The 17010-nt window shown below is 47.2% G+C and overlaps 3 protein-coding genes and 1 long non-coding RNA gene across 6 annotated transcripts; 2 read left to right on the top strand and 2 right to left on the bottom strand.

Annotated features, from left to right (window-relative positions):
* Positions 1–1852: 1852 nt before the first annotated feature.
* Positions 1853–3203, top strand: LOC120683309. Its single transcript, XR_005678765.1, has 2 exons — positions 1853–2129; positions 2923–3203. It is a non-coding gene; the product is annotated as an uncharacterized LOC120683309 (long non-coding RNA).
* A 1525-nt stretch (positions 3204–4728) lies between these two features.
* Positions 4729–8927, top strand: LOC120682322 (binding partner of ACD11 1-like). Of its 3 annotated transcripts, none has more exons than XM_039964162.1 (6): positions 4729–5085; positions 5659–5725; positions 6414–6533; positions 6965–7040; positions 7660–7773; positions 8270–8927. In XM_039964162.1, exons 3-6 carry the CDS (start codon positions 6418–6420, stop codon positions 8717–8719), a joined length of 756 nt encoding a protein of 251 aa, XP_039820096.1. In that variant the 5' UTR covers positions 4729–5085; positions 5659–5725; positions 6414–6417; the 3' UTR covers positions 8720–8927. The 3 variants fall into 3 exon arrangements, with proteins under 3 accessions (XP_039820096.1, XP_039820097.1, XP_039820098.1); XM_039964163.1 differs by lacking the exon at positions 4729–5085 and adding an exon at positions 5113–5258; XM_039964164.1 differs by lacking the exons at positions 4729–5085; positions 5659–5725 and having other exon boundaries at positions 6388–6533.
* Positions 8928–9496: 569 nt separating this feature from the next.
* LOC120681573 (uncharacterized protein At3g28850-like) lies at positions 9497–10741 on the bottom strand. Its single transcript, XM_039963104.1, has one exon. It carries the CDS (start codon positions 10739–10741, stop codon positions 9497–9499), a length of 1245 nt encoding a protein of 414 aa, XP_039819038.1.
* Positions 10742–12523: 1782 nt separating this feature from the next.
* On the bottom strand, positions 12524–15034 carry LOC120683257 (putative pectinesterase/pectinesterase inhibitor 45). The gene is made up of 2 exons (XM_039965312.1): positions 13359–15034; positions 12524–13279 (listed from the first exon to the last, which is right to left on the bottom strand). The coding sequence occupies exons 1-2, from the start codon at positions 15007–15009 to the stop codon at positions 12582–12584; spliced, it is 2349 nt and encodes a 782-aa protein (XP_039821246.1). The 5' UTR covers positions 15010–15034; the 3' UTR covers positions 12524–12581.
* Between the last annotated feature and the right edge of the window lie 1976 nt (positions 15035–17010).

The following is a 17010-nucleotide window of genomic DNA, read 5'->3' as shown; positions in this document are numbered from 1 at the left end:
CTGTGTAGCTGAGATGGTAAATGAGCAACGCGCAAGGCTAGAGGTCGTGAGTTCAAATTGCAGCCAAAGAAAATATTTTTCGTGAATTTTGGAGTCCTTAGGTACCAGTTAATTTACCCGGTACCAAATGCTCGAGCCTTTGGTACCACTTTCGGGGTACCGGTTCAAAAAACCGGTATCAAAGGGCACCTGCAACCGGTGCCTTAAGTCATTTTTCTAGTAGTGCCTAATGATGAATCTACCCTCTCCTTCTCCCTTTCTCTTCTCCCTTTCTCTTTTCCCTTTTCTTTCCTCTTCCCCCCTATCCTCCCTTTTCCCGTTCCTCCCGGATCTAGCGGGGAGCCCAGGGCGGAGCTGGGGCGCCGCACGGCGGGGGAGGCGCCGCGAGCCCATGGCGGAGATGACGGCATGTACGTCGCTTTTTTTGTTGCAAATTTTTTTACATTTTTTTCACCCGTACATTTTCTTTAATTTTGGATGAAATTTTGTCTTCAAATTGTTTACAACATTTTCTTTAAATTATCTCTTTCGAAAATTTTCTTTCAAACTTTTTATGATTTTCTCTCTCAATTTTTTCTCATCAATTTTTTCCATTTCTCTTTCAATTTATTTCTGGAAAAACTTTTCCAAAAAATTTATTATAAATTGATAAAAAATTACCAAAAAAGAAAAGAAAATGGTCAGAGGGTATACACGTCATTGGACGAACGTTGTTGTTCTCATGCTCCTACGGATCGTAGGACGGAGAGGCTGGAGTTGTCTGGTGCAGTGCCGGACTCCAACGAACCTCCGCCTCCGCTGACCGCCGGGTCAATGCCTATGGCTGCGAGGCCCGCCCGATGGGCATTCCAAAGCCATGGACCCGCACCCGTCACGGCTCGTGTCGTTGTCGGCAGCTTGCTAGATGGTGATTAGATTTAGGCTTATACGACACAACGGAGGTGATTGGCTTTGAGAGGGGCCGTATATCTTTCGCATTCTACGATTGGAGCGATTCCGTCGCAGAAAGGTCCCGCTCGAGCGTCCTTCTTCTTCTTCCGTTCCACCCTCTGCTCCCTTGCCTCCTCCAGCTCCGGTGCTTCCGCCGCCGCCCTCAACCACCGCCGACACTAACCGAGCTTGTATTAGCCGCCGCCGACCACCACCCACCAGGATTCCTGCCCCGCCCGGCCAGCAGCGTTCTCACGCCGCCTCGCCCCTCCGCTGGCCGAACCGCCTTTGCCGCTAGCCCGCCACCATAGCTGACCCCTCCTCTGAGTTCGGCACGTGGCCATGGAGCTGCCATCACCCCAAGCAACCCGAAACTCTAAGGTTCGCCGCCACCCTCCACCATCCCGTTCGCCGGCAACTCCGCCACCGGTGGCCGCTCCCCCCACCAACCACCATTCGCTGGCCACCCCCTCCCCCTCCCCCCTCCTCTTTCCCTAGCGCGGCAGCAGCCGCTCGACCCCCTTCCCGAGCTCGTCGGCGGCTGCATGGGCCCTTCTTCGATAGAACCACATGGAGTAGCATATGCGATAAATAGATTTTCCCCATTGAGAGCGGTGATGGCAGTCGAATTTCTTGGATTCACAATGCATCTCATTCCGATCCGACCATTATCAACCATGTCCACGTCTTTTCTTGCCTTTGTGTCTGCTCCGCTGAGGGCTCCCACATACTATACGAAGTCAAAAAGCCTCTCGCTCTTTTTTGACAAGTTGGACGAGGAAACCGCAGACACCAAGTCCGTGACCGGGTGAAAGGAATTGGGTGCTCGTAGTCTAAGAGAGAGAGGCGATAAATTAGGCAAACTAAAAAACTTAACATCAAGGTCCAACTATTTGCACATAAATTAAACTAAGACATATCTCCGAAGTGTGATAATTGTAATGGTATAAATCCAAAAAACACTTTTATCAATGGACATTTAGTTGTTTGTTCGTTATTTTTATCTGCTTACAGTGATAGTGCTAGGTTTTGCTGTTAACTTTACAGCTTTATGATTGAATAGAAAAAGAGGGGAGACAAGCTTTGCGTATATATATTAGTAATATGCATGACAAATCTTGAAATTGTAGGTACAGAACCTAATATTTGAAGCATTTTAGGTACTGGATGACCGTCCTACTATGTATATGTTGTGACTGGTGAGTGCAGCAAGCACTTTGTGGAGGCAACAACTAAATATTGTATATATATTAATCTAAAGTATTTTGTGAGGCCTTTAGGATGTAGCTTGAGATTTATTGACCATTGAACTATCTAAAGTATGCACAACTTGGATGGTGATTATATTGCTAGGTGCTTCGTGTACATATATCAGTAATGGGATGACAGATGAAGTTATAATCCCTGGTCCTTGCTTATCCTGATTATGTTGCTAGGTGCCTTACATATATTATTAATGTGATGAACCTAATTTTTCCTTCCTGAATTTGCTATATCTTAATATATCTAGAAGGGGTTTAACTGAATTTTAGAAACTTAAGTAGTATCCATAACTGAATGTTTCCTGATTGTTTAATTTAGACAATCTGAAAACAATTCAAGTACTGTATCTTTTGATCTTCAAATAATTTATCACTTGTCATCTTGGTTTCTTTTGATGACTGAATCAGTGGACAACCTTTGCTGGGTAAGACAGTCACAATGTCACAACCTTACTGTGTAAGACTAATTTTTTCACACAATTTAGAACGTGTGCATATCAAAATGGTCATAGCAGTGATCTGAAATTTATAGTTCCCTACATTAGTAATTAAAGTGGTGGGGGGATGCTTCGTGTCCATATATTTGTAATTGAGATGACAAATCCTAAAATTGTAAGTGGAGAACCTATTTTGCTTCCTGAGTTTAAGTAATGGCATGTGTAGGTCTTAATTTGTTATATTTAACAAGATTTCTCATGAATTGCTATTCTTTTACTTGTTTTTATTGTAGGATATGGAGATGAATGGAGGTGTAGCAGCTACTGTATAACTGTCGAAGGGCTTGTAGGAAGTATAGTAATTACTAAACTTCTATTTCCTATATGTTAGTTGCATGCCAGGGTCTGCCTGCTGTATTTAGAATGTTAGTTGCATACCAAGGTCTGACTGGTGTATTTTGAATGTAGCTTGAATGATTTTTTTAGTTTGTAGCTTGAGATTTGACCATTGAACTATCCAATGTATGAACTCGAATGATTTATGTATCAGACAATTGAGCCTAACATTTAAGGCTGGCTGGTGTGTGTTCAAAGGATTAGTTATGATTCGAATAGTTTAATGAGTTTTGATAATCAACTAAAACAAGGTTTCCCTGACGGTGGTTCACTGAAAGGGAAAGTTGGAACCTTCCTTGGCGGTACTGTACCCGTCAGGTAAAGTTTGAACCTTCCCTGACGGTGGCATGACTGACAGGAAATGTCTTTCGTGGCATAAAAGAGAGAACCGACGGAGAAGGTTTTTCCTGACAGGAATAACCGTCAGGGAATGGTCCGTGACGGGTTTCCCTAATCCACTTTCCCTGACAGTCTATTACTGGCGGAACATCCCTGACGGTAACCGTCACGGAAAGTCTTTCCTGACGTTTTTTGATACTTTTCCTGACGGAAATGGCCGTCACGGGAAAAAAAATTCTGGGGTAGCCCCCCCCCCCCCCCCCCGGAACCCTGGGTACGCTAGAAAAGGAGATTTTTACTGTGCAGCACCTAGAATTCAAACCCTGGTGGGTGGCACCTGTACTGGATGCTCTATCATTGAGCTACATTCATGCTCATCTACTTGATCTCTCTCCTTTTTAAGAACTCCGTGTTCACTGTGTGGAAGGCAATGGAAGAGCAGGGTCGTCTTATTAGCCCGGATGCGTTTGCATACAATGCGCTTTATTGATGCATCGCAGCAAATTAAAGGTATGGTGGATTTGGCTAGGAAGTATATATGACGAGGAAATGCATGCCAAGGGACTCTCACCCTAAGCCAAGGAAAGAGCTGGCAGCTAAGTTGCCGGAAGTGGAGTCTGACAGTGATAATGTACTGAACGGTTTGCTTTAATTTGATTTCTGAGAGTTAGAAAGGGATAGCGGCATTATCGTGTTCTTACTACCCATATGTTTATCATGTGTCCATTGGAATGAAGCTGAGTAAAACAATGGTGTGATGATGCTTTGCTGCCTTTGCATTGAAGATCTAATGTTAATTCAGAGATTTTACATGGAATTAATACGATGGATCATATTGCATTTGCATTGCCGTCAGTTATAATGAGATTATCAAATAGTATTTGGTTGTTCCCTGGGACATATGTGAAATAGCTGGGGTGCTTAATTAGCACAGATTTTCTATGGATTGCTGGAAAAACAATGGTAAACATGGTCAGATGCTCTGTAAAAAGGGGTTATGACTTGTGAGATGCTCAAGGGGCTCCTTTAGGCACGACCACTGACCCCTCAACTGCCATAACTGTACATGTCCTTGGTTTCTATAGTACTTGAACATTATGAATATAAACCGTGCTTTTTTGGAAGACTCTTCATATATGCTCAACGGTATTTTGCTCCGACGAGCCCATGTAATCGAAGCCCATCCGCTGCCCAGCCCAGAGACGAATGCGCGACACGTCTTTCGGCCCAGTAAAAGCCCTTTCCCAGCCCAGTGCCGCCGCGCACCGACGGGGGCACACACAGTCCAAACGCGGGAGCCCAAACCATGGTCCATGAAACCACTACCAGCCGAGCCAATCCACTCACTCCACACTGGCCCCCCTCAAAAAAAAAAAAAAAACTCACTCCACACTGGCCCCAATCTCGAGAAGACGAGAGCACCACGGCCCTTCCCCACCCTCCCCGTCGCCTCTCCGCCCAACTGCCGACGGGAATCCCGGTGACCGCGCGCGTGGGCGGAAGTTGCTTGCTTCAGTTAGGTGGGAGATCGAGGTCGCTCCCGTGTCCCACACGCTACTAAAATGCCGCCCCGACGGGTTCCGGCGCTTTGGACTGGCTCGGCCTGGCCACTACCGCCCCGTCTCTGCGCTTGTGCGGTGGTTGGAGTGCGGGTGCTGGTTGTTAGAAGGATCGTCAAGCCTACCCGGATTGAGGGGAAGTAGGGGGCGTGTCCGAGCAGGGTAAGGTCTCCTGAGCTCGTTTCCCCCCACTTAATCGCGAGATACTTGCTTCATTTCTAGTTAGCTCTCTGGTGATTTGCCGCGGGGGGACTGGGATTTCTGTTTCTGCTTGTTACCGGCGAGCCTAGATTGAATGATTGATGGGATTGTGTGGATATTGTATCGTTTTCTAGGTTGTTTGTGATATACTTCGATATCCCCTCTCTGTATCGAATTAGCTTGTCCCCGAATTTCCTTCAGACCTGTTCAATTTAGTTTCCGTTGCATATTCGTGTGCTAGTGCTACCAATATTTGCAGGAAAAATGTGAATATCTGTTGGTCTTGGGTGCATAGTTTAGTGGCTGAGGTTCTAGAGAGTGCTGAATGAATGTTTAGGGACTTTGGGCAGTAAAATATGGCGAGTGGTTAAGTTCTGAAAAAATAAGTGGTATCAGAAGGGAACATGTCTTAATATTTTGGTGTAGTAGGTTTACTGAAATGCTGTTGCATTGATGGGTTGCAAGTTCACTTAATTGATGCTGCTCCTGCAGTGGTGTTTGATTAATCAATGTAACAATGTTCTCCTATTTCAGGCTTTCCCTGTTAGCAGGAAGTACACCAGTCAAGACGGTACCAAGGTGGTGCTAATCCCTTTCATAGGTAACTGTCACATCTTATTGTTTATGCCTTCCTTGTTTATGGGCTATTTAGGGAACCAATCTTGCCTCAGCATTGATCTTGTGATCAGATTTTTTTCCTTGCTAGCCTCTTATAACAAGTTCAGTTTCATAGAACCAAATAATTAAGAACGAGAGTGGTTTCCCTTCTGTCAATGGCCATGTAGCATAAGGCGATCACAGTGAAATTCACACTCGATCCCCAGCCGAAAAGAAAAAAAGAGAAGAGAATGTATACAATGTTAAGGTGCAGCAGGTCACCTTGTGCTTGTATATGGTTTTCATTACACTGTATAATATATGTGTCAATGTACTGGTGATGCTATCACTTAGTTTTTTATAATAAAGTTTCTAATAGAAAGATGGACTTTTGAGTGGGCCAGCTGATGGATGTATGACATATCCCTTTTTTTTCATTAGTATTGATTGCCACGCAACACTTAACTATTTGAAGGAGACCAAACACTTAACTATTCTTTAGGACAGACAGATAGGATACAATAAGGTTAAGAAAAAGGTTCTTTCCTATGAGATACACAAGCTAAAACTTCTTCATGCTTCTATTGATATTATGTAATATACTGATTTGAGTCTGAAACTACCACGGTTGTCGAATTTCACATTTGTATCACAGGAAATACTAATGTTCTTTTCTGTTTGATGACCTCCAGAATCATGAGTGAAACAGGGTACACAGTACAAGTCACTAACCTCTCTAACAGGGTATCTGAAAGCGATCTTCATGAGTTCTTTTCGTTCTCTGGTCCTATTGAGCATATAGAACTTATCAGGTGATTCTTTTTTACTTTATTTTTCTCAGAGAAAGCAAATCTAATGTATCTCGCCCATTTTTCATACTAGACAAATGACATATTAAATTTTCTTTTTTTCCTCGAATGCGCAGGAGAGCTGCGTATCTTTGTATTAAGTAGAAAGGAGTCTTAGTACAACATGCTATGAGCGCCCATGAGGCCACTGCAGACATATCAAAATTTCTTATAAAAAAGGATAATTGTTACCTGCGACATGTTCTATCCATTCAAACATGCCAGTCAAAAAGCATTTGGTCCAAAAAAAAAAACCATTGCATTCAGTTATTTGATATACACTCACTGAACAGTTGTTTGAATTCACCGTGCTTATTGTATCATGATCTCACAATTCAAAATTTTGTTTAATGACATATCACGGTCATCTATTTCATGATGAGTTAATTTTACAGAGCGGGAGAATACGGCTCTACTGCTTATGTGACATTCAAGGAACGCTATGCCCTGGAAACTGCAGCATTGCTTAGTGTAAGTTTTTTTTGTTGGACAACAACGTTCTCCACAGAATTAAATGGTCCATTTTCTTGACGTGTCTGATTCCTATCTTGATGTGTCTATTTGTTATGACTGCTTCATGTTCCCTCGGTTGATTTACTGAGAAATTAACTTTCCTATAACACAAGACACTTCCTGAATCTTTCTTTAGTGCATGCACCATTCAGATGAATTTTTCTTTCAGATTAAGTTTCTCTCAAATTTGTTTATACCAAAGAGCCCCAAAGCTTGATGTACACAAATAATTTTACCTTGCTGTCCTAGACATCAACTGCAAGTAAATGTCATATGTAAGATTAGTAGGGGTGGGTTAGGTCCTTAGAACTGTAAAATGTTACCAGTAACAAATGTGCAGTGTCAGTCAAGATTGTGTATACATCTTTGGGCAGTAAACCCCATCCTTTCAGTTTGATATAATCCTTTTTCTGCTTCACTTTTGAGTGATCTGGAAGCTTGCCATATGCCCATATGTTTCTTTGCCGGCCACTTTTATCAATGCTTTGCCTACATGTCTCCTGGGTAGCAACTAGCAAGTAGCAATTACCTTGTTTTTGTGGTTGTGCCCTTGACAATACTTCACCATCTTCGACAGGGGGCTACTATTGTGGATCAGCCAGTATGCATAACTTATTGGGGACAACCTGAGGAGACTTTTAATTTCTGGGACAGGCCAAGTTGGGAGGTTGAGGAGGAAATCGAATACAGGGTATGCATCTCTCATTCTACCAATTTTCCCATAGTTATTAGTTAAAATAGTATAAGTACGTCAAGGGAATTTTTTTTTTTGAAGATATCATTAATTTGTGCCTTGAGACAACCAATTTATCTCTAATCACACACATTTGTGTCATACCAATCATGTTGATTTTAGAGAAGCTTGTCGTGGCATAGTTGGTGGTGATAAGCTTAGACGCTCTTTTGCACAAATGGTGATATAAATTATAACTTCATGTGCCATGTAACTGACCAATGCACCTGGTTATGCTTATTTCATTTATGTGAAGGATAAGTTGGAATGTGGTTTTCACACTGTAGAGATGGACAGTAATAACAACCGAGAGGGGGGAAAAAAGAAGGAAACACTCATGCTTGGCTATTTTAAGATAAACTAGTCTACTCAAAATAATCCTATTTGATGTCTAAACAGCAGTTCACTCTCCTCAATTCCCAAATGTAGGGGCTGACATTGATTTTATGAACAGAACTACCAAGCGTGCCAGTTGAACACTACTCCACAGGAAGCTTTGACAGTGGCTCAAGATGTTGTGAAGACGATGCTAGCAAAGGGATACGTGCTAAGCAAGGATGCTTTGGCTAAGGCTAGAGCCTTCGATGAGTCCCGTGGTTTAACAGCATCAGCTGCAGCCAAGGCCGCAGAGCTGAGTAAGAGAATTGGTTTAACTGATAGGGTCAATGCTGGTGTTAGTGCAATCAATGCTGGTGTTGGTGCAATGCGATCAGTGGACGAGACATACCGCGTATCTGAGACGACGAAGACTGTTGCGACTGCCACCGGAAGAACAGCAGTTAAGGTGGCGAACAGCATCGTCACTAGCAGCTACTTCTCTGCAGGAGCCATGATGGTGTCTGACGCTCTTACTAGGGCTGCCAAGGCGGCAGCAGATTTGGCTGCTCATGGTAGGCAGAGTTAAGTGAAAATAAACAATCAATGCATCCTTTCAGTTATTAAACATGTGGACAACACCGAAATATGATGCTTCAAATGTTGTTCAATGTATATTATAACAGACAACAGTATTGTAAAAGGAGACGAACATGTTTGTGACCAGTCATGTTTGTGATCGTGCAGTCATGCACTCATGTTTGTGACTTCTGCTCATTTCATATCCTTTCTGATAAGTCCTGTCTTCCCTTGCATTGCTGGCCGAATTCCTTTGACTTTATGTTCGTATTGGTGAATGTCTCTCATTTGTTTATCTACTATATGTTCCGGTCATCAGATGTTGTGCATATTTCATTTTGTCTATTAACAATCTCTGCAGCCATTAAACATTGTTCCGTTTCTGAACAAAAGGCAACTTTCAGTTGACTGCAGCTAGAGAAATCTGTAATCTGGAGGACTGGATCCTACAGGTAGAGTATCATTCCTCCCTTGACAATGTTTCATTTTACGAATGCTTCTGAAGCCTCATCAGGATGATTCTCTCTGATTCGGCCGTATTACAATTACATGATCATCAACAGCAAGAGCAGTTTCTGTTGAAATTCGTTTATTTCCATACATGAAGACAGTAAAGGCACAAAGAGTTGTAAGGATCCTATCAAATCTGTCATATAATGCTCTTCACACTGTACTAACTACAAAAAGCAGAGACAAATAAACAGCTAATCCCCTTTCGAAAAAAAAAACTCAACTAATCCCGAAAAAAATAAACAACTAATCTACCACAGCAGGCAACGTACAAGCATCAGCAGCAACACACGGGGCATCTGACGAGGCCGTTCTCATTGCAGTCGGGGCACCGCCGGAACTCGCCGACGTCGTGATACCTGTCGCCGGCGTCGTCATCCTCGACGAAGATCTTGCAGCTGCCGTAGCACGTCTCGCACGGCACGAACCGGACGTCGCCGCAGGCGGCGCACGCCTCCATGTACCCGAGCTTCCGCTGGGGCGCGGCCTCGCACCCGTCCAGGGCGCTCCCGAGCTCGCCCGCCTCGTGCAGGTACTGCACGTCCTCCGCGCCGCCAATGTACTGCCCGTCGACGAACACCCGCGGCAGCGTGGCGCCGGCGAAGCCCTGGCCGAGGAGCTCCGCGAGCTCGGCCTTGAAGACGGCGTGCATGGAGACGTCGCGCTCGTCCACGCGCACGCCGTAGCTGCGCAGGATGCTGCGCACGGCGCAGCAGTCCACGAACGTCTTGCGCACGCCGCGGAGGCTCGTGAAGTACACCACCGCCTTCCGCTCGCCTCCCGGCGGCCACAGGGGCGACACCTTGGCGTCGCGGCCCTTGCTTCGCCGCCGTTCGATCTTCTCTTGGAACGCGTTGATGCGGGCACGGACGATGCCGGAAAGCTCCGGCATGTCGCCGGTGGCCGGTGACATTGGCGTGTCAAAGCACTTCTGCTGCCTTGGTGTCTCGTCCTCCGCGGATGAGTTAACTGTAGGCTGCGACGGCGGCGTATCTTCTAGAGCCTCCCGGAATCCGGACAGTATCTCCGGATCAAAGTCCAAGGCGACGGGTGGCATGTCCATGTCAGCCTGCATCCACTGCGGCTGCGGCGGCTCCGCCACGACGCACCCGTGCAGCGACTCGTCGAACGACAAGCTCTGGTGCACGGCGCGCGGCGTGGGCGCGGCGTCGTCCTCGAGCCCTGCCATCAACTCCCACGCGTTGATCACCTCGGGCTCGTTGGGCGGCGTCGGCGTCCGGGGCTTCGCGAGCCGCTTCGCCGCGCCCTCGCCGGGGAGCGCATCGTCCTTGGCGCGGTCGTTGCCGCCCTTCATCATCTCCTCCACCGAGAGGGTCGCGTACTTGTACGAGCCGGAGTGCCGGGCGCTGCCGGCGAGGCCGAGGGTGCCCAGCATCGACACGGCCTTCGACCGCAGCCGCTGCCGGTCGACGGAGGGCAGCGAGAAGCTCCGGCGCGCCCGGGGCTCGGCGCCGACCCAGACCATGTCGTGCCGCGCCTCGACGGAGGTTGCGCATCCCATCGCCGGCGGGACACGGCGCGACGGCGTGGACGCGCACTAGCCTGCGTCGTGCACGCTGCTCACGTACGCATGCACGCGGCTCGGTCAACGCCACCGCGACGCAATTGCAACCAAGGATCTAGAGCTCTCGGTGCTGGACAATGGCGGGGCAAAGAATGGGTTCTTCGTGGTGCAGAAACCTGAAGGTGATGCGGTTTTCAAGCAATGAATGGATCCAACAGTTTGGCTTAGCTTAATTAGTCTCCATGAAACGCCGGGAAACAAGAACGGAAGTGACAAAAATAGGAGGTTGAGGAGAGAAATAAAGGCCAGCTGCCGGCTGGGACTTCAATTTCTAGACCATTTTTCTTGTTATTTATTTTTGTTGACATTATTGAAGTATAGAATACAGCTTGTTGGAGATGGCTACGGATGATGGCATGCACGAAGAAGCCGATTTAGTTTATCTTGAAATTTTATCGAAATAAATGGAACTGATGAATGGAAGAAAGGCTCGTGTGTTTTAATAATCCTATCATTTCTAATAATTTGTAACTGAAATTAATTTACATGATTTGGATTATTTCCTTTGAAATTAAAAGAAATGAGTCTCACAAAAACATTTCTGTGATTATTATTATTTTCAGCCTATGGGCGCCATTGTTCACCTTTAGGATAGCTTGGTATTAATTTGTAAAATTCACTACAAGATCAAGAGCAATAACCTTTTCCCAAGGTTTTTAAGAAATGTCCACCAACTTTTAGTACATTTTATTAACAAGCTAAAAATCTATGGGTAATGAGTTTCTAGGGGATTATGCTGCTGGCACTTAGCCAAAATTTCTGAGAATGTTATAAATCATACTAGAAAATTGTCGGCCACTCCACTAATATTCCCACTTATAAAAAACTGTTAGCGGAGATTGAAAATTCTTCAATGGTTTGACAATCTCCCAAAATATATGTATATGTTCGCTTGCAAAAGTTGTCCTTATGACATTTCAATAGATTTTTATTTGACTTGATAAGATTTCTGAGCACGTAATATCTGGGTCCAAGGTGTGTACAATTTGATTCCCTTCTATAGATAGGAAAGTCAAATCTAGTTACACTTTTGTTTTTCTTTGTTACTTCCATAATAAAAATGCATGAAAACTATGTAAATTTGGTGGAAAAGTCACAAGGTTTGTTCATACAATTGAAGCATTTACAATAAAAAATGAACTCCGTACAAAGTTGAACTTTACCTGATGTAATTTTTCCATTTCCTACTTGGATCAATTTAATTGTTTTTTTAGTTTCTGAATCTAAGGTATTTGATAAATAATGGCACCAACTGCAACAGGATGCCCTACATATTTTAGGACAGGGAGTATTTTATAGCAAACTTTTTCCCTGTTAACTTGCTAATGTTTTTTTTTCTTTACCTCGGCCCTATTGTTGGGGTTAAGGGGTGGTTGTTGCTCCTGTAATGGTCGTTCAGTCAGACTCTACCGTCCCCTGTTGTTGAGCATGTCATCTAGAAAAGATTTGTAATACTCAAAATCATTTGAATATTTTTAAAATATGGTAGAATTGGGTAACTTTTGTGTGTTAATGACAACTTCAAATACTCTCTGTGTTTTTGAAATTAAACTAAACATACATGAACAACTCAGAAGAATGTAGAATTGCTGCCAACATTCTAATAGAATACAAAAGAGGTGATTCTAAATCTGTTTCTTTTTTGATACACGCACGTGCATATATCATGGATTAATTATATATACATACATAATCTCGATCGTCTTAATTTATGTTTCTCCCCTCGGATCGGACATGGCTATTAATTAGCTGCTGCATGCCTGCTGGATGAATATTATTATTTGGTGAAGCCCATGACGTTGGGCGTGCCGGTGGCCTTGAGCCAGGTCATGGCGTCGATGAAGACGCCGGCGGTGAACTGCGTCGCCTCGGCCTGGCCGATGACGCCGCGGTAGCCGGGCCAGTTGACCCTCTTGCTGGTGCCGGCGCCGGGGCCGGTGTTGGCGTACTCGGCGTAGTAGAGCGTCTTGAGGCCGATGTCCCCCATCCACTCGGACCAGCCCTCCGGCTTGATGAGGTCGCCGATGGTGCTCTCCATGATGACCGTCCTGGCGTACTCCTTCCATGGCCGGCCGAGGTAGCTGGCGACCGTGAGGCGGTCGGGGAAGAGCGCCTGCTCCGGCACGATGCGGCAGCTCTGGAGCACGATGCCGGTGGGCATGTTGGGGTCGGTGCGCCCCTGCGCCGTCACCATGTTGGACTGGCTGAGCCCGGGCTTGCGCACCGTCATGAGGCAGTTCTGGAACAGCGCCGCCGAGTTGCCGAAGATGAAGTCGATGGTGCCCAGCACCTCGCAGTTGCGGAAGAACTGCCGGTTGGCGTGCACGTACAGCGTGTCCTGGTACCCCTCGAACCGGCAGTTGAAGAACACCGACATGTCGCCCTGCACGTGCATCGCCACCGCCTGGTGACCGTCCGGCCCCGCCGTGTTCTGGAACCCCATGTTCTTGCAGATGAACCCGTTGCCCTCCGCCGCTGCATGAAATATTTAACTTAATTAATTCGATTATTTGCAGGATGGAGAGAGATTATGTTATTAATTCGTCCTCCTTACAGAAGGTGCGCGTGGCGATGGTGGCGAAGCCGCCGGCGTTGCTCTTGTCGCCGGTGACCACCGTCTTGCTCGGCCCGTCGCCGTACATGAAGACGTTGGCCATGTTCTTGGGGACGGTGACGTACTCCTTGTAAATGCCGGCCTTCACGTAGATGACGTAGCGGCCCTCGTAAGTCTTGGGCACGGCGTTGATGGCCGCGGTGATGCTTTTGAAGCCGCCGCTCCCGTCCTGGGCGACCACCGCGTTGGGCTTCTGGATCTGCAGCAGCCTCCGCAGGTCGCGCGGCACCCACTCGGGGAGGTCGTCGCTGGACTGCCTCTTCAACGCGTCGTCCTCGATCTCGTCAGGCGTGCCCACGAGGTCCGTCGTCAGCAACCTGCTGTTGGGCTTCTGCTGGCCGCCGGGCAACTGCATCAGCCTCCGCTGGTTCGCCGGCGCCGACTTGGGGAGGTCGCTGGACTTCAACCCGCTGCGCCCGTCCTCGATCCCGTCGAACGTGCCGACGAGGCCGCCCGCGGTCATCAGTACCCTGTGCTCCTCGGGATCCCCGTGCGCGTTGGCCTCGAGCTGCCGCTTGGCCTCGTCGGCGACCTCGTTGATCCCCATCAGCCTCCTGGAGAGCACCTGGCGCCTGCCATCGAGGTCGCCGGGAAGCTCCTCCGCGACGAGTTGGCGGTTGGTCTCCGTGGACATGTTCGCGATGGTGTGCAGGTGATGGGACAGACGGATGCGCCGTTCGTCGTCAGCACTGGTCATAACGGTGAGCGACATGCTCAGCAAATGGCGGCGGCGCCAGAGGAGGTCGCCTCTGCTGTATAGCTTGGCGAACATGAGGCCGAGCTGGCGGCGGCTCGCGTCGTCGGACAGCGCCTCGATCTCGTCCAACGTGTCCGCTAGGAGCTGCCGGCTTGCTTCCGTCACGTCCGCGATCTCGTTCAGCTTGTCATCAGCAGCCGGAAGCCCGCGGCCGCCGCTGGTTTTCTCCTCGGCCTCGCCCATCTGCCAGCCGAGAAGCCGGCGGCCGTGATCGGCAGCAGCGGTGGCGTTCACCTTTTTTGCTTCTTCCGGCAGGAGCTCACCGAGGCGGGTGATGATAGCGAGGGCGTTGCTGCTGAGCTCGGTGGAGTTCTGCAGCACCTTGTCCATGGCCTCCTTCAGCTCGGGCATCTCGAAGCCGTCGGCGCAGGTGTAGACGTAGGTCATGACGCCCGAGAGCCAGACCCGGAGGTCCTTGACGTGGTCCAGCACCTCGACGGGCTTGAGCCTGGCCATGTCCCTGAGGTCCTCGGTGGAGTCGTCGAGGAGCTTCTTGCACACGTCCATGGCGTTCCTGGTGAGGTTGTCCTTGGCGTCCTTGCCGATGTGCTCGGACCGCTCGAACGCGGCGGCGACCTCGTCCAGCGCCACGTTGAGCGCGGCCCGGAGGATGTCCTCCGGGTTGGAGGTGTCGTTCACCACGGGGTTGAGGCTCTGCTCGCACTTCTCCGGGTACAGCGTGGAGGCGCACACCGTCGAGAGCTTGACGCCGGCCGACATGCCGCCGTCCTTGTCGCCCCCTTTCTTGGAGGCGGTGACCGCGGCGATCGTGCCGATCACGGCCACGATGCCCACCGCGGCGATGACGCTGGCGACGGCGATCTTGTTGGCCATTGCTGATCACGCTGCGGGGGGTGGCGGTGGCGCCGGCCACGCGGAGGGAGAGCTAGCCTCTCGGGGGGTAAGGAGAGAACGAGCGACGAGGCGTCGCGGCGAGGTTTATATGAGCGGCCACGGCGCTCGCGCGGCGTCTCCGGCGTAGCGTGTGGACATGAGGAGTTCTCTGCTCGCTCGTCTTGGTTTGGGTTGGGCATCGACTGTTTTAGGCTATCGGATGGGAATGGTTTGCATGGCAATCTCCCACAGAATTATAATTTCAAGGAACACATTAGTCACGGCTCTGCATTCTGTTTAGTCATGACCAATATAACAGATGAACAACAGGGTTGATGTGCATCGCAATCAGCAGCAAACACAACGAGCAAACCCCTGCCCAGAATTACAACAGAAGAGACCATCGAACCAACGACATACAGAACGAGAGCAACACTTTCTGTCCTTCGTCTTGAGTTGAATGAAGACTTGAAGTTGATGCAGCCCAACTTCTCTGATCGCTTGTTGCAGATTGCAACCCCTCACTATCCAAAAAAACAGAGAGATTGCAACCCCTCAAAAAAAAAGGCGCTTGATGCATCTGTTGCAGGAAGCTTTCAGCAAAGCATGGCGATCAGAGACGATGGGCTTGCAACAAGCGCTTACTGAAGCGTTCTCAAGTAGTCGCAGGCTGGCCGCGCTCTCCCCTTTGATGGCCTTTTTATCGTCTGATTTGGGCTCCGGGCCTTTCTCCCGCGGTGGGCTAGCCCGTCAGATGTTGAAGCATGCAATGATCATATGGATGGAATTAACCTAAAGTCTGAATTAAAGTTTATAGTCTATTTATTCATTCTGAGTGCCCCCGATAGAACCAGGCTGTAGAAGCTCCTTTAGGCTAAATATTTTTTGAATATAATAAAGGAGATAATAGTACTAATCTTGAAGAACAATGTCTATAATTACAAACTAAAGAGTGGAAAATAAAACGAGTACAATTAGCTCAAAAAACATCTAAACCCCATGACTCCATCAACAACAATATTTTAGTCCCTTCACAAAAAAAGATCCTTCAGGCATTTCTTGATATAAAATCATTAAGAATCGTATCTAGATCAATATTGTCCAAGATATCTTTCTCAATACTACACGTTAGCCAAATCATTCAATCTTTCTTGTAACATAGTTGTCCTCAAACAATTTATCAGTAGTTTCAATTTTGAGAAACTTCTTTCAGCTGAGGCTACAGTCACAGGTACAGTACAGTTAGGAGAATCTGATATGCAACAAAGATATTTGGATAGCAATTTACAGCTCTAGGGCTAACATAAAACCATTTGACATATTTATTTGCAATACTTTTAGTTCAGAGAAAAAATCATCTAGATTAGATATCCACTCCTCCAAGGCCCCCCAAATGTTGCCTCCGCCGCGCATGGGCTCGGAGCTGGTGGACTAAAATGAGTTTAATTCCATATCAACTAAAATTTAGTCCATTAGTCTTCAAAACCCACCTAATTTAAACTAAACCAACCTGCGAACTGTGAAAAGACCAAAGTACCCTTCAATATGTGCATATAGGCACAACAACAGTATATCCAATGATGAAAATATTATTTCTATATTTCTATGTATGTCCCACCTAAAGTTTAGTCCATGGATTCAAATAGGTATGGAGTAAAGTTTATTTACCTAATGTTTAGTCACCTAAAATTTAGTCCTAGGTGAAACTAGAAAATTCAAGGAATATAACAACCTTTTTTTAGCAGAACTTACTTATACCGAATTACCGATCTTACTTATCGATGGGGTCATCCTCTGTCAAGAAATATTATTGCACTGTGGCTCCATCCTTCTTACCAGGGGCAGAGCCAGCCGCAATAGCCACCGATGTCAGCGCCATGAGAGATTGATGTCAGCTCACTGAATGAACAGTGCAAAACTGTGTTTTCTTACTAGTTTTTGGGAGAACCGTCAATGTCAGCTGACAACAGCAACAACACGTAGCTCCGCCCCTGCTGCTTA

Source organism: Panicum virgatum, chromosome 7N (genome assembly GCF_016808335.1).
Source record: "Panicum virgatum strain AP13 chromosome 7N, P.virgatum_v5, whole genome shotgun sequence".
In the NCBI taxonomy this organism is placed as follows: Eukaryota; Viridiplantae; Streptophyta; class Magnoliopsida; order Poales; family Poaceae; genus Panicum; species Panicum virgatum.
The sequence above is the reverse complement of the archived record's forward strand: the minus strand, read 5'-3'. Positions and strand labels throughout refer to the sequence as shown.